The sequence below is a fragment of the Heterodontus francisci genome, chromosome 49, assembly GCF_036365525.1.
Source record: "Heterodontus francisci isolate sHetFra1 chromosome 49, sHetFra1.hap1, whole genome shotgun sequence".
Taxonomy (NCBI): domain Eukaryota; kingdom Metazoa; phylum Chordata; class Chondrichthyes; order Heterodontiformes; family Heterodontidae; genus Heterodontus; species Heterodontus francisci.
Genome location: NC_090419.1, coordinates 9,014,480 through 9,031,412, shown reverse-complemented (window position 1 = coordinate 9,031,412; position 16,933 = coordinate 9,014,480). Strand labels below are relative to the sequence as shown.

Here is a 16,933-nt window from a genome sequence, read left to right as displayed (position 1 = left end):
CCCGAGGAGGGTTTCGGGGCCTGGGTCCGATGAGCAGTTCCGGCCGAGCGGGGGTCAGCTCGGCCCCGCAGTGAGGGGCGTCCCGGGGGTTTCGGCTACTCCTGCGCCCGCCGGACCATCCCCAGAGTCGGCCGCCCGGGCAGCCGAGGCGCTCTCCTCCGCCGGCGGGGGAGCGCCCTGACTGGAGGCGACCATGTTCCAGACTCGGAATAGTTCCCGGTAAAAGAAAGGCAACTCCCAAGTTCTGGCTGCACTTCAGTCCCACGCTCCTGATCTTTGGGCACCCGGTGCGGAGGGGCTTGGGCCGGGAGGAGGATCTCCTCGTCGGTCTGCTCCTGGGCCTGGCCAAGGTGGCAATTCACAGGTCCAGGCTGCGGGCCGTCGGGTGGTCCGTCCTCCCCGATTGCCTGCCTCTCTTCCGCGATTACGTTCGCGCCCGGGTGTCCTGGGAGAAGGAGCATGAGGTGTCCGCCGGTACGCTTGAGGCCTTCCGCGACCGGTGGGCACCGCAGGGACTGGAGTGCATCGTTGACGCCGAGAATGGCATTTTAATTTGAGATTTTTGTTGATTTATCTGGTTTTAATAAAGTTATTTTAAAACTGTAAATATGTATATAAAGGGGGTCTGAGGAATAAAGGCCCCCTCGATGTGAAAATATAAAAGGGGCCTGGGGTATAAAGGCCACCTTTAAAAAAAAACGGGGGATTAGATACAGAGTAAAGCTCCCTCTACACTGTCCCCATCAAACACTCCCAGGACAGGTACAGTACGGGGGTTAGATACAGAGTAAAACTCCCTCTACACTGTCCCCATCAAACACTCCCAGGGCAGGGACATAACAATGAGAAGAAATTCCTCCACACCTCCATCAGCATCTACCCTGTCAAGCCCTCTCAGAATCCTAGATGTTTCAATAACCTCTCATTCTTCGAGACTCCAATCAGTATCAGTCGAACCTCCTTACCGTGTATCTCTGTGTCGCTGTCACATTGTTCCCTGTGTGCGGCTCAATTTTGCAGCACTCTCCCAGACTTTTATTTTTACTCATTCATGGGATGTGGGCGTCGCAGGCCAGGCCGGTATTTATTGCCCATCCCTAATTGCCCTTGAGGAGGTGGTGGTGAGCTGCCTTCTTGAACCGCTGCAGTCCGTGTGGGGGTAGGTACACCCACAGTGCTGTTAGGAAGGGAGTTCCAGGATTTTGACCCAGCGACAGTGAAGGAACGGCCGATATAGTTCCAAGTCAGGAGGGTGTGTGACTTGGAGGGGAACTTGCAGGTGGTGGTGTTCCCATGCGTCTGCTGCCCTTGTCCTTCGAGGTGGTAGAGGTCACAGGTTTGGAAGGTGCTGTCGAAGGAACCTTGGTGCATTGCTGCAGTGCATCTTGTAGATGGTACACACTGCTGCCACTGTGCGTCGGTGGTGGAGGGAGTGAATGTTTGTAGATGGGGTGCCAATCAAGCGAGCTGCTTTGTCCTGGATGGTGTCGAGTTTCTTGAGTGTTGTTGGAGCTGCACCCATCCAGGCAAGTGGAGAGTATTCCATCACACTCCTGACTTGTGCCTTGTAGATGCTGGACAGGCTTTGGGGAGTCAGGAGGTGAGTTACTCGCCTCAGAATTCCTCAGACTTGGGCTCCTTGATGCCATACTCAGTCAAATGCTGTCTTGATGTCAAGGGCAGTCTCTCTCACCTCACCTCTTGAGTTCAGCTCTTTTGTCCATGTTTGAGCCAAGGCTGTAATGAGGTCAGGAGCTAAGTGGTCCTGGCGGAATCCAAACTGAGCATCACTGAGCAGGTTATTGCTGAGCAAGTGCTGCTTGATAGCACTGTTGATGACACCTTCCATCACTTTACTGATGATTGAGAGTAGGCTGATTGGGTGGTAATTGGCCGGGTTGGATTTGTCCTGCTTTTTGTGTACAGGACATACCTGGGCAATTTTCCACATTGCAGGGTAGATGCCAGTGTTGTAGCTGTACTGGAACAGCTTGGTTAGGGGCACGGCAAGTTCTGGAGCACAGGTCTTCAGTACTATTGCCGGAATATTGTCAGGGCCCATAGCCTTTGCAGTATCCAGTGTCTTCAGTCGTTTCTTGATATCACGTGGAGTGAATCGAATTGGCTGAAGTCTGGTATCTGTGATGCTGGGGACTTCAGGAGGAGGCCGAGATGGATCATCAACTCGGCACTTCTGGCTGAAGATTGTTGCAAATGCTTCAGCCTTATCTTTCGCACTGATGTGCTGGGCTCCCCCATCATTGAGGATGGGGATATTTGTGGAGCCACCTCCTCCAGTTAGTTGTTTAATTGTCCACCACCATTCACAACTGGATGTGGCAGGACTGCAGAGCTTAGAGCTGATCTGTTGGTCATGGGATCGCTTAGTTCTCTCTATCATAAGCTGTTTACGCAGTTTGGCACGCAGATAGTCCTGTGTTGTAGCTTCACCAGGTTGACACCTCATTTTGAGGTATGCCTGGTGCTGCTCCTGGCATGCCCTCCTGCACTCTTCATTGAACCAGGGTTGGTCTCCTGGCTTGATGGTAATGGTAGAATGGGGGATATGCCGGGCCATGAGGTTACAGACTGTGGTTGAGTACAATTCTGCTGCTGCTGATGGCCCACAGCACCTCATGGATGCCCAGTTTTGCACTGCTACATCCGTTCGAAATCTATCCCATTTAGCACGGTGATAGTGCCACACAACACGATGGACGGTACCCTCAATGTGAAGGCTGGACTTTGTCTCCACAAGGACTGTGCGGTGGTCACTCCTACCAATACTGTCATGGACAGATACATCTGCGGCAGGCAGATTGGTGAGGACAAGGTCAAGTATGTTTTTCCCTCGTGTTGGTTCCCCCATCACCTGCCGCAGACCCAGTCTAGCAGCCATGTCCTTTAGGACTCGACCAGCTCGGTCAGTAGTGGTGCTACCAAGCCACTCTTGGTGATGGACATTGAAGTCCCCCACCCAGAGTACATTCTGTGCCCTCACCACCCTCAGTGCTTCCTCCAAGTGCTGTTCAACCTAGAGGAGTACTGAGTCATCAGCTGAGGGAGGGCGGTAGGTGGTAATCAGTAGGAGGTTTCCTTGTCCATGTTTGATCTGATGCCATGAGACTTCACGGTGTCCGGAGTCGATCTTAAGGACTCCCAGGGCAACTCCCTCCCAACTGTATACCACTGTGCCACCACCTCTGGTGGGTCTGTCCTGCCGGTGGGACAGGACATACCTGGGGATGGTGATGGCAGTGTCTGGGACATTGTCTGTCAGGTATGATTCCGTGAGTATGACTATGTCAGGCTGTTGCTTGACTAGTCTGTGGGACAGCTCTCCCAACTTTGGCAGAAGCCCCCAGATGTTAGTAAGGAGGACTTTGCAGGGTCGACAGGGCTGGGTTTGCCGTTGTCGTTTCCGGTGCCTCGGTCGATGCCGGGTGGTCCGTCCAGTTTCATTCCTTCGTAGCGGTTAGATACAACTGAATGACTTGCTAAGCCATTTCAGAGGGCATGTAAGAGTTAACCACATTGCTGTGGGTCTGGAGTCACATGTAGGCCAGACCAGGTAAGGACAGCAGATTTCCTTCCCTAAAGGACATTAGTGAACCAGATGGGTTTTTACAACAATCGACTTTGGTTTCATGGCCAACATTAGACTAGCTTTTAATTCCAGATTTATTAATTAAATTCAAATTCCACCTTCTGCTGTGGTGGGATTCGAACCCATGTCCCCAGAGAAATACCCTGGGTCTCTGGGTTACTAGTCCAGTGATAATACCACTATGCCACCACCTCCCGCATCAGTGTCTTGCTGCGGGGCCAGACAATAATAACTCTGTCAGCCGTGGCTCAGTTGACAGAATTCCCAGGGTCAGAAGGTCATGGTGCAAGTCCCAGTCCAAGGCACGAGCAGAAAACTCCAAGCCGGCACTCCAGTGCTGTACTGAGGGAGTGCGGCACTGCCGCAGGTGCCATCGTCCGGATGAGAACTCCTTCTGGCCCCCTCAGATGGATGCAAAAGTTCCCACAGTCAATACTGGAAGACGGGGGGGGGGGGGGGGGGGGGCGGGGGCGGGAAGAACCCCCAGGGTCCTGGGACCAAGATTTATCCCTCAACCAACATCATGACAAAATGGTCAAACATCACACTGCTGTTTGTGGGATCTTGCTGAGCACATATTGGCTGTCACGTTTCCAATATTACAACAGTGACTGCACTTCATAAGTGCTCCATTGGCTATGAAGCACTTTGGGGACTGATACAGGGCTATGGGGATAGAGCGGGGCAGTGGGATTAGTTTGGGATTGATACAGGGCTCTGAGGAGAGAGCGAGGCAGTGGAATTAGTTTGGGGATTGATACAGGACTATGAGGATAGAGCGGGGCAGTGGGATTAGTTTGGGATTGATACAGGGCTCTGAGCAGAGAGCGAGGCAGTGGGATGAGTTTGGGGATTGATACAGGGCTATGGGAAGAGAGTGGGGCAGTGGGATGAGTTTGGGGATTGATACAGGGCTATGGGGAGAGACCGGGGCAGTGGGATGAGTTTGGGATTGATACAGGGCTCTGAGGAGAGAGCGGGGCAGTGGGATTAGTTTGGGATTGATACAGGGCTCTGAGGAGAGAGCGAGGCAGTGGGATGAGTTTGGGGATTGATACAGGGCTCTGAGGAGAGAGCGGGGCAGTGGGATTAGTTTGGGATTGATACAGGGCTCTGAGGAGAGAGCGAGGCAGTGGGATGAGTTTGGGGATTGATACATGGCTATGGGGAGAGACCGGGGCAGTGGGATGAGTTTGGGATTGATACAGGGCTCTGAGGAGAGAGCGGGGCAGTGGGATTAGTTTGGGGATTGATACAGGGCTATGGGGATAGAGCGGGGCAGTGGGATTAGTTTGGGATTGATACAGGGCGATGGGGAGAGAGCGGGGCAGTGGGATTAGTTTGGGGATTGATACAGGGCTATGGGGATAGAGCGGGGCAGTGGGATTAGTTTGGGATTGATACAGGGCGATGGGGAGAGAGCGGGGCAGTGGGATTAGTTTGGGAATTGATACAGGGCTATGGGGAGAGAGCGAGGCAGTGGGATGAGTTTGGGGATTGATACAGGGCTATGGGGATAGAGCGGGGCAGTGGGATTAGTTTGGGGATTGATACAGGGCTATGGGGAGAGAGCGAGGCAGTGGGATTAGTTTGGGATTGATACAGGGCGATGGGGAGAGAGCGAGGCAGTGGGATTAGTTTGGGATTGATACATGGCTATGGGGAGAGACCGGGGCAGTGGGATGAGTTTGGGATTGATACAGGGCTCTGAGGAGAGAGCGGGGCAGTGGGATTAGTTTGGGGATTGATACAGGGCTATGGGGATAGAGCGGGGCAGTGGGATTAGTTTGGGATTGATACAGGACGATGGGGAGAGAGCGGGGCAGTGGGATTAGTTTGGGAATTGATACAGGGCTATGGGGAGAGAGCGAGGCAGTGGGATGAGTTTGGGGATTGATACAGGGCTATGGGGAGAGAGTGGGGCAGTGGGATTAATTTGGGATTGATACAGGGCTATGGGGAGAGAGCGGGGCAGTGGGATTAGTTTGGGGATTGATACAGGGCTATAGGGAGAGAGCGAGGCAGTGGGATTAGTTTGGGATTGATACAGGGCGATGGGGAGAGAGCGAGGCAGTGGGATTAGTTTGGGATTGATACAGGGCGATGGGGAGAGAGCGAGGCAGTGGGATTAGTTTGGGATTGATACAGGGCGATGGGGAGAGAGCGGGGCAGTGGGATTAGTTTGGGATTGATACAGGGCGATGGGGAGAGAGCGAGGCAGTGGGATTAGTTTGGGATTGATACAGGGCGATGGGGAGAGAGCGAGGCAGTGGGATTAGTTTGGGATTGATACAGGGCGATGGGGAGAGAGCGAGGCAGTGGGATTAGTTTGGGATTGATAGAAGGCGATGGGGAGAGAGCGAGGCAGTGGGATTAGTTTGGGATTGATACAGGGCGATGGGGAGAGAGCGAGGCAGTGGGATTAGTTTGGGGACTGATACAGGGCTATGGGGAGAGAGCGGGGAAGTGGGATTAGTTTGGGATTGATAGAAGGCATGCTTGCATTCTTCGGCCGAGGCATTGAGTACAAGAGTTGGGACGTCAAGTTACAGTTGTACATAACGTTGGTTAGGCCGCACTTGGAGTACTGTGTGCAGTTCTGGTCGCCACACTGCAGGAAAGATGTGATTAAGCTAGAGAGGGTGCAGAAAAGATTCACAAGGATGTTGCCTGGTTTGGAGGGCTTCAGTTATAAAGAGAGATTGGATAGGCTGGGTCTGTTTTCCCTGGAGCGAAACGGGCTGAGAGGGGACATGAGAGAGGTATATAAAATGATGAGAGGCACAGATAGGGTAGATAGCCAGAGTCTGTTTCCCATGGTAGGGGTGACTAAAACTAGAGGGCATAGATTTAAGGTGAGAGGGAGGAGGTTTAAAGGGGATCAAAGGGGTAAATTAGTTTGAGGATTGATACAGGGCGAAGGGGAGAGAGCAGGGCAGTGGGATTAGTTTGGGATTGATACAGGGCGAAGGGGAGAGAGTGGGGCAGTGGGATTAGTTTGGGGATTGATACAGGGCTATGGGGAGAGAGCGAGGCAGTGGGATTAGTTTGGGATTGATACAGGGCGAAGGGGAGAGAGTGGGGCAGTGGGATGAACTCGTTCCTGCTTTGGAAAGTGCTGACACGAGAGAGAATATCTACCTCCATCTCTGTAAAGGATTGTGAGGGATCTCCGAAACCAGGACAGGATGTTCCCTTGCAGTCTCGAATGCTTTAAAAACTGGTGGGCAGGAGCATCTGGCTCTTTTCGGCAGTTGCCAGCCTGACACCCTGCTGACTAGGCCGAGACTCATTACTCCCGCCCACGGCTGCATCTGCCTCCGAGACAGCAGGCCCAAACCAGTTCCGACCACCTGCTGTTCAGAAGGAAGCTCGGAAATTCTGTCTGCAAGTGTGAAGTGAGAAATAAACAGGATAACAACACTTTGCATTCTTATCGTGCCTTTGACACACTGAACACATCGCAATTCAGACTCTTCAGAGAAGCCAGGCTGAATTTGACACCGAGCCACGTCGGGAGATATTAGGGCCGCATCACGCTCCTTCCGAAAATCAGGCGGAACGTCAACCCTTCTCTGCTCGCCAGCAGCCTCTGGGCAGAGTGCGATCCCAGTGGGGCAAGGCCTGCACCGGGTTTGACCTGAACCAACAGGCGTCGGTCAATGTGGAACAGCAAAGGTCGATTCACAATGCCAAAACCAGGATTCACAGCCCATGAGGCGCGTTTAGCGTCGTCTCTGTTGTCATTGCAGGAAACACGGCAGCCAATGTGCGCACAGCAAGATCCCACAAACAGCGCAGGGAAATGACCAGGTCAGCTGAGTTCGCTGATGTGGGTCGTGGGATAACCATCAGCCCCAGGACACCGGGGAGAACTCCCCCCCACCCCCCCCCCCCGCCCCACCCTCACACCCCGCTTCCAACAGTGGCCGTGGGATCTTTTACATCCACCTGAGAGGGCAGACGGCGGTTTAATGCCTCATCCCGAAAGACGGCCCCTCCGACAGTGCGGCGCTCCCTCAGTACTGACCCTCCGACAGTGTGGCGCTCCCTCAGTACTGACCCTCCGACAGTGCAGCGCTCCCTCAGTACTGACCCTCCGACAGTGTGGCGCTCCCTCAGTACTGACCCTCCGACAGTGCAACGCTCCCTCAGTACTGACCCTCCGACAGTGCAACGCTCCCTCAGTACTGACCCTCCGACAGTGCGGCGCTCCCTCAGTACTGACCCTCCGACAGTGCAGCACTCCCTCAATACTGACCCTCCGACAGTGCGACGCTCCCTCAGTACTGACCCTCCGACAGTGCAGCGCTCCCCCAGTACTGACCCTCCGACAGTGCGACGCTCCCTCTGTACTGACCCTCCGACAGTGCAGCACTCCCTCAATACTGACCCTCCAACAGTGCAGCACTCCCTCAATACTGACCCTCCGACAGTGCGACGCTCCCTCAGTACTGACCCTCCGACAATGCGACGCTCCCTCAGTACTGACCCTCCGACAGTGCGGCACTCCCTCAGTACTGACCCTGCGACAGTGCGGCTCTCCCTCAGTACTGACCCTGCGACAGTGCGGCGCTCCCTCAGTACTGACCCTGCGACAGTGCGGCTCTCCCTCAGTACTGATCCTCCGACAGTGCGGCACTCCCTCAGTACTGATCCTCCGACAGTGCGGCACTCCCTCAGTACTGACCCTGCGACAGTGCGGCTCTCCCTCAGTACTGACCCTGCGACAGTGCGGCTCTCCCTCAGTACTGACCCTGCGACAGTGTGGCGCTCCCTCAGTACTGACCCTCCGACAGTGCGGCGCTCCCTCAGTACTGACCCTCCGACAGTGCGGCACTCCCTTGCTACTGACCCTCCGACAGTGCGGCACTCCCTTGGTACTGACCCTGCGACAGTGCGGCGCTCCCTCAGTACTGACCCTCCGACAGTGCGGCGCTCCCTCAGTACTGACCTTCCGACAGTGCGGCGCTCCCTCAGTACTGACCCTCCGACAGTGCGGCACTCCCTCAGTACTGACCCTCCGACAGTGCGGCGTTCCCTCAGTACTGACCCTCCGACAGTGCGGCGCTCCCTCAGTACTGACCCTCCGACAGTGCGGCACTCCCTCAGTACTGACCCTCCGACAGTGCGGCACTCCCTTGCTACTGACCCTCCGACAGTGCGGCACTCCCTTGGTACTGACCCTCCGACAGCGCGGCACTCCCTCAGTACTGACCCTCCGACAGTGCGGCACTCCCTCAGTACTGACCCTCCGACAGTGCGGCACTCCCTTGCTACTGACCCTCCGACAGTGCGGCACTCCCTTGCTACTGACCCTCCGACAGTGCGGCACTCCCTCAGTACTGACCCTCCGACAGTGCGGCGTTCCCTCAGTACTGACCCTCCGACAGTGCGGCGCTCCCTCAGTACTGACCCTCCGACAGTGCGGCACTCCCTCAGTACTGACCCTGCGACAGTGCGGCGCTCCCTCAGTACTGACCCTCCAACAATGCGGCGCTCCCTCAGTACTGACCCTCCGACAGTGCGGCACTCCCTCAGTACTGACCCTCCGACAGTGCGGCGCTCCCTCAGTACTGACCCTCCGACAGTGCGGCACTCCCTCAGTACTGACCCTCCGACAGCGCGGCGCTTCCTCAGTACTGACCCTCCGACCGCGCGGCGCTCCCTCCATAATTTCGGTTTTCGGGCGGGGGTTTCAAGAAACCCAGAATCCAACTGCTGGATGGAGTTAAAAGTTTTGGATGTCTGCAGACGCGTGTGTCGTTCGTCTCTCCTTCACTTCAGGATCTGCTCAAAGCCAACACTCTCAGCACAGGGACTCAGCAGGCGTGAGTTCACAGCAGCCTCAATGTGATGGAACAGACACAGTGGTGGCTAAATGAATTCAAAAACTTATGCACGGAGTCTGTCACAGTTAGCAAACACCGTGCACGAGGCAGAATAAATACTGTCGTACAGTTCCCCTTCACCAGGGCCAGTACCAACAGTGTTTACATTACTGGACGAGTAATCCAGAGGCCCAGACTAGTGACGTGGAGACACGTCTTCAAATCCCCATTGTGTTACTTTCCTTTCAGAAATCTGCCATCCTTACTGGGTCTGGCCTACATGTGACTGCAGACCCACAGCAAAGTGGCTGACTCTTGACTGCCCTCCGAAGTGGCCTAGCAAGCCACTCTGTTACCAACATACGAATTAGGAGCAGGAGTAGGCCACTCGGCCCTTCGAGCCTGCTCCATCATTTAACAAGATCATGGCTGATCTGATTGTAACTTAGACCCCACATTTCCACCTACCCCCCGATAACCTTTCACCTCCTTTTGCTTATCAAGAATCTATCTACCTCTGCCTTAAAAATATTCAAAGACTCTGCTTCCACTGCCTTTTGAGGAAGAGAATTCCAAAGACTCACGACATTCTGAGAAAAAATTTTGTATGTTTCAATCAAGTCGCCTCTTACTCTTCTAAATTCCAGCAGATACAAGCCTAGCCTGTCCAATCATTCCTCACAAGACAGCCCACCCATTCCCGGTGTTAGTCTATTAAACCTTCTCTGTACTGCCTCCAACGCATTTACATCATTCCTTAAATAAGGAGACCAATACTGTACACAGTACTCCAGATGTGGTCTCACCAATGCCCCGTATAACTGAAGCATAACCTCCCTACTTTTATATTTAATTCCCCTCGCGATAAACAATAACATTCTATTAGCTTTCCTAATTACATGCTGTACCTGCATACTAACCTTTTGCGATTCATGCACTGGGACACCCAGATCCCTCTGCATCTCAGAGCTCTGCAATCTCTTACCATTTAGATAATATGCTTCTTTTTATTCTTCCTGCCAAAGTGGACAATTTCCCACTTTCCCACATTATACTCCATTTGCCAGGTCTTTGCCCACTCATTTAACCTATCTATATCCCTTTGTAACCCCCTTATGTCCTCTTCACAACTTACTTTCCTACCTATCTTTGTGTCATCAGCAAATTTACCCACTATACCTTCAGTCTCTTTATCCAAGTCATTTATATAAATTGTAAAATGATATAAGTTGTACCAAACTGCAACAGAAAAGTCTAAAAATTAAACCGGACGGACCACCCAGCATCGACCTAGACACAGGATGATGGGGGAGCCCAGCACATCAGTGCGAAAGATAAGGCTGAAGCATTTGCAATAATCTTCAGCCAGAAGTGCCGAGTTGATGATCCATCTCGGCCTCCTCCTGAAGTCCCCAGCATCACAGATGCCAGACTTCAGCCAATTCGATTCACACCACGTAATATCAAGAAACGACTGAAGGCACTGGATACTGCAAAGGCTATGGGTCCTGACAACATTCCGGCAATAGTACTGAAGACCTGTGCTCCAGAACTAGCCGCGCCCCTAGCCAAGCTGTTCCAGTACAGCTACAACACTGGCATCTACCCGGCAATGTGGAAAATTGCCCAGGTATGTCCTGTACACAAAAAGCAGGACAAGTCCAACCCGACCAATTACCGCCCCATTAGCCTACTCTCAATCATCAGTAAAGTGATGGAAGGTGTCATCAACAGTGCTATCAAGCAGCACTTGCTCAGCAATAACCTGCTCAGTGATGCTCAGTTTGGATTCCGCCAGGACCACTTAGCTCCTGACCTCATTACAGCCTTGGCTCAAACATGGACAAAAGAGCTGAACTCAAGAGGTGAGGTGAGAGAGACTGCCCTTGACATCAAGACAGCATTTGACTGAGTATGGCATCAAGGAGCCCAAGTCTGAGGAATTCTGAGGCGAGTAACTCACCTCCTGACTCCCCAAAGCCTGTCCAGCATCTACAAGGCACAAGTCAGGAGTGTGATGGAATACTCTCCACTTGCCTGGATGGGTGCAGCTCCAACAACACTCAAGAAACTCGACACCATCCAGGACAAAGCAGCTCGCTTGATTGGCACCCCATCTACAAACATTCACTCCCTCCACCACCGACGCACAGTGGCAGCAGTGTGTACCATCTACAAGATGCACTGCAGCAATGCACCAAGGTTCCTTCGACAGCACCTTCCAAACCTGTGACCTCTACCACCTCGAAGGACAAGGGCAGCAGACGCATGGGAACACCACCACCTGCAAGTTCCCCTCCAAGTCACACACCATCCTGACTTGGAACTATATCACCGTTCCTTCACTGTCACTGGGTCTAAATCCTGGAACTCCCTCCCTAACAGCACTGTGGGTGTACCTACCCCACACGGACTGCAGCGGTTCAAGATGGCAGCTCACCACCACCTTCTCAAGGGCAATTAGGGATGGGCAGTAAATGCTGGCCTGGCCAGCGACGCCCACATCCCAAGAACAAATCAACAAAACTCACCAGACTTTATGAGGAACCCTGAATAAACACTACAGGATCTATTACCCCACTATGATCAGTTTGGAATATATACATCTACATACTCATGTGCACTCACAGACACTCACACACTCTCACACTCTCACACAAACCCTCACACACTCACAGACACTCACACACTCACAGACACTCACCGACACTCTCACAAACCCTCACACACTCACAGACACTCACACACTCACAGACACTCACACACTCACAGACACTCACACAAACCCTCACACACTCACAGACACTCACACACAAACCCTCACACACTCACAGACACTCACACACAAACCCTCACACACTCACAGACACTCACACACAAACCCTCACACACTCACACACTCAGACACTCACACAAACCCTCACACACTCACAGACACTCACACACAAACCCTCACAGACACTCACACACTCACAGACACTCACACAAACCCTCACACACTCACAGACACTCACACACACACAGACACTCACACAAACCCTCACACACTCACAGACACTCACACACAAACCCTCACACACTCACAGACACTCACACAAACCCTCACACACTCACAGACACTCACACACTCACACACTCACAGACACTCACACACTCACACAAACCCTCACACACTCACAGACACTCACACACAAACCCTCACACACTCACAGACACTCACACACAAACCCTCACACACTCACAGACACTCTCACAAACCCTCACACACTCACAAACCCTCACACACTCACAGACACTCACACACTCACAGACACTCACAGACACTCACAGACACTCACAGACACTCACAGACACTCACACAAACCCTCACACACTCACAGACACTCACACAAACCCTCACACACTCACACACAAACCCTCACACACTCACAGACACTCACACACTCACACACTCACAGACTCACACACTCACAGACTCACAGACTCACAGACACTCACACAAACCCTCACACACTCACAGACACTCACACACAAACCCTCACACACTCACAGACACTCACACAAACCCTCACACACTCACAGACACTCACACAAACCCTCACACACTCACACAAACCCTCACACACTCACAGACACTCACACACTCACAGACAAACCCTCATACTCACACACAAACGCTCAGACACACACACACTAACCCTCACACACTCACAGACACTCACACAAACCCTCACACACTCACACAAACCCTCACACACTCACAGACACTCACACAAACCCTCACACACTCACACAAACCCTCACACAAACCCTCACACACTCACAGACACTCACACAAACCCTCACACACTCACACAAACCCTCACACACTCACAGACACTCACACAAACCCTCACACACTCACACAAACCCTCACACACTCACAGACACTCACACAAACCCTCACACATTCACACAAACCCTCACAGACAAACCCTCACACACTCACAGACAAACCCTCATACTCACACACAAACGCTCACACACACACAGACACACACACAAATCCTCACACTCACAAACACACACTCACACAAACCCTCACACACACTCACAGTCGCACACACAATCCCTCACACACACAAACCCAGACAGGCACACACTCATACACAAACCTTTAGAAACACACATTCACACACACAAACCCTCACATATACCCTGACGCACACACACTCAAACCCACACACACATAGTCATACACACTTATACACACACGCACAAATCCTCACGTACACTCACAAATTCTCTCTCACTGACACACATTCTCACACGTACACCCACATACACCCTCACAAACACACACACTAACAACAATGCACATAAATACAGCCTCACCCTCACCCCCTCACCTGTTTCACGGACAGGACCTTCCAGTCATCTGGCCTGACTCTTTGTTGAGCAGGAGGGGCAAGCCCTGTCTGCTTTTTCTCCCCTCACTAACCCGGGTCACTCCGATTGACTACAGCTCCTGCCTCACCCTCCAGCTGCCGACAGCCTCAGACAGTGTCAGGGCCGGGATCTTCCTGCCCCTGAGGGGAGGTGGGGGTGTGGGGGGAGGGATGCCAGGCTCCCGATGGGTGAGGTGGGGGCAGCTGGTGGTCCCTGGCAGATGAGCTCGGTGTTACCCAGCGAAGGGGGCAACTGCATTGGAGTGACCGCACCCGTCCTGGGCCTGACTCCCGGTGTGACCTTCGACCTTCTCAGACCAGCAAAAAGTGAAAGGACATCGCCAGCAGTGCCTCACCCTCCCTCCACTCCGCGAGGGTGTCGGCATGGCAACTGGAGGGGTGGGGAGAGAGGGACAGAGGGAGGGGCGAGCGAGGGAGGGCAAGAGAGGTGTGGGAGAGAACAGGAGGAAGGGTGGGATTGTGGGGTGGGGTGAGAGAGGGTGGGGCAGAGGGAGGGGAGGAGAGAGGATAGGAGAGGGAGTGGGAGAGAGGGAGTGGGAAGGAGGGAGTGGGAAGGAGGGAGGGGAAGGAGGGAGTGGGAAGGAGGGAGTGGGAAGGAGGGAGTGGGAAGGAGGGAGTGGGAAGGAGGGAGTGGGAAGGAGGAGTGGGAAGGAGGGAGTGGGAAGGAGGGAGTGGGAAGGAGGGAGTGGGAAGGAGGGAGTGGGAAGGAGGGAGTGGGAAGGAGGGAGTGGGAAGGAGGGAGTGGGAAGGAGGGAGTGGGAAGGAGGGAGAGGAAGGAGGGAGAGGGAAGGAGGGAGAGGGAAGGAGGGAGAGGGAAGGAGGGAGAGGAAGGAGGGAGAGGGAAGGAGGGAGAGGGAAGGAGGGAGAGGGAAGGAGGGAGAGGGAAGGAGGGAGAGGGAAGGAGGGAGAGGGAAGGAGGGGGAGGGAAGGAGGGGGAGGGAAGGAGGGGGAGGGAAGGAGGGGGAGGGAAGGAGGGGGAGGGAAGGAGGGGGAGGAAGGAGGGGAGGGAAGGAGGGGGAGGGAAGGAGGGGGAGGGAAGGAGGGGAGGGAAGGAGGGGGAGGGAAGGAGGGGGAGGGAAGGAGGGGAGGGAAGGAGGGGGAGGGAAGGAGGGGGAGGGAAGGAGGAGGAGGGAAGGAGGAGGAGGGAGAGGGGAGGAGGGAGAGGGGAGGAGGGAGAGGGGAGGAGGGAGAGGGAAGGAGGGAGAGGGAAGGAGGGAGAGGGAAGGAGGAGAGGGAAGGAGGGAGAGGGAGAGGGAAGGAGGGAGAGGGAAGGAGGGAGAGGGAAGGAGGGAGAGGGAAGGAGGGAGAGGGAAGGAGGGAGAGGGAAGCGGGGTGGGACAGAGGGAGAGGGAGGGAGAGGAGGGGTGGGGGAGGGAGAGGAAGGGAGTGGAGGGGAGGGAGAGGAAGAGGGAGGGAGAGGAGAGGGGGTGGAGGGGAGGAGAGGGGGTGGAGGGGAGGAGAGGGGGAGGGAGAGGAAGAGGAAGGGAGTGGAGGGAGTGTGGTTGCGTGGAGGCCGGGGGAGAGGGAGGGGAATGGGAGGAGAGAGGGAGAGTGAGTGGGAGGGAGCAGGGGGAGGGAGGTGAGAGGGCAGGAGGGAAGGGGAGGGGGGAGAAAGACGAGGGAAGGGAGAAGGAGGGGTGGGGAGGGAGAGGGAGGAACGGAGGGGGAGGAAGTGGAGGGAGAGAGGGGTAGGGAGAGGAAGGGAGTGGAGGGAGAGTGGTCGGTGGAGAGTGCGGGGGGAGAGGGAGGGAGGGGAGGGGAGAGGGAGGGAGGGGAGGGGAGCGGATGGGAGGGGAGGGAGGGGAGGGGATAGGACAGGGAGGGAGGGGAGGGGAGAAGAGGGTGAGGGAGGGCGAGGGAGAGTGAGGAAGGGCGAGGGTGGAGAGATGGAGGGGAGAGGGAGGGTGGAGGGGAGAGGGAGGGGCGAGGGGAGAGGGAGGGGGGAGGGGAGAGGGAGGGGGGAGGGGAGAGGGAGGGGAGAGGGAGGGAGGAGGAGGGGAGGGGAGAGAGGGGAGGGGAGGGGAGAGGGAGGGAGGAGGAGGGGAGGGGAGAGGGAGGGGAGGGGAGAGAGGGAGGGAGGAGGAGGGGAGGGGAGAGAGGGAGGGAGGAGGAGGGGAGGGGAGAGGGAGGGGAGGGGAGAGGGGGAAGGGGATGGGAGGAGGTGGGAGGGAGGGTAAGTGGTCGGTAAGTGGTCGGGTGGAGAGCGTGGTGGTGGTGGGGGTCGTAGGGAAGTTCGAGGGTCAGTACTCACCAATCAGTGTGCGGTTCATCGATGACCAAGAGGATCTTGACCTTGGCCGGGCCCCCGGTGACCTGGTCACTGAAAGCAGCTGTCGTTTGCTTCACGGCGTTCGAGATGGATGAGAAGAAGCCGCCTCCGGCAGAGGAGGGGCTGCCGAGGGGGCAGCCGCCGGCACGGTCACTACCGAGGGCGGGGGCTGCACGGGATCGGGACGCTGAAGGTCCGTCATGTAACCGTTGGGCAGGTTGGCCATGAAGTTGCTGTCGGACAGCCGGCGCCTCAGGTAGTTCATCTTGGCGGCGGGGGGTCTCGGGTCGGGGGTCACGACGCGTTTGGGGGGGTGGGGGGGAGGTTTCACTCGGCAGCTCCCGTATCAGGAGCTGGATGGCGAGAGAGGGAAGGAGAGAGAGAGAGGGAGGGAGAGAGAGAGGGGGAGGGAGAAAGAGAGGGGAGGGGGAGAGAGAGAGTGGGGAGGGAGAGAGAGTGGGGAGGGAGAGAGAGAGAGGGAGGGGGAGAGAGAGAGAGAGAGAGAGAGGGAGGGAAAGATAGAGACAGTGCAGGAAGGAGAAAGAGAGAGGGGGAGCAATGCACACAAATGAGGCAGACAGAGACAGGGAGAGATAGACAGAAAGCGACAGAGACGGAGACGGAGAGAGAGGGTGGGTGTGAGACACAGGGACAAAGATGGGGAGAAAGAGAGAGGGAGTCAGGGAGAGAGTGAGAGGGACAGAGAGAGAGAGAGAGAGAGAGAGAGTCACAAAATGTCAGCCAGATACTGCAGGAGACACAGCCCTTGCTGTTTTCA

General features: G+C 55.1%; 1 protein-coding gene across 1 annotated transcript in view; it reads right to left on the bottom strand.

Annotated features, from left to right (window-relative positions):
* LOC137358281 (synapsin-1-like) overlaps positions 1 to 16,420 on the bottom strand; it is a 193,336-nt gene extending 176,916 nt beyond the window's left edge. Inside the window, 2 exon segments of the mRNA XM_068024194.1 lie at positions 16,138 to 16,270; positions 16,273 to 16,420. Coding sequence (XP_067880295.1) covers positions 16,138 to 16,270; positions 16,273 to 16,420 — 281 coding nt within the window.
* Positions 16,421 to 16,933: the final 513 nt, after the last annotated feature.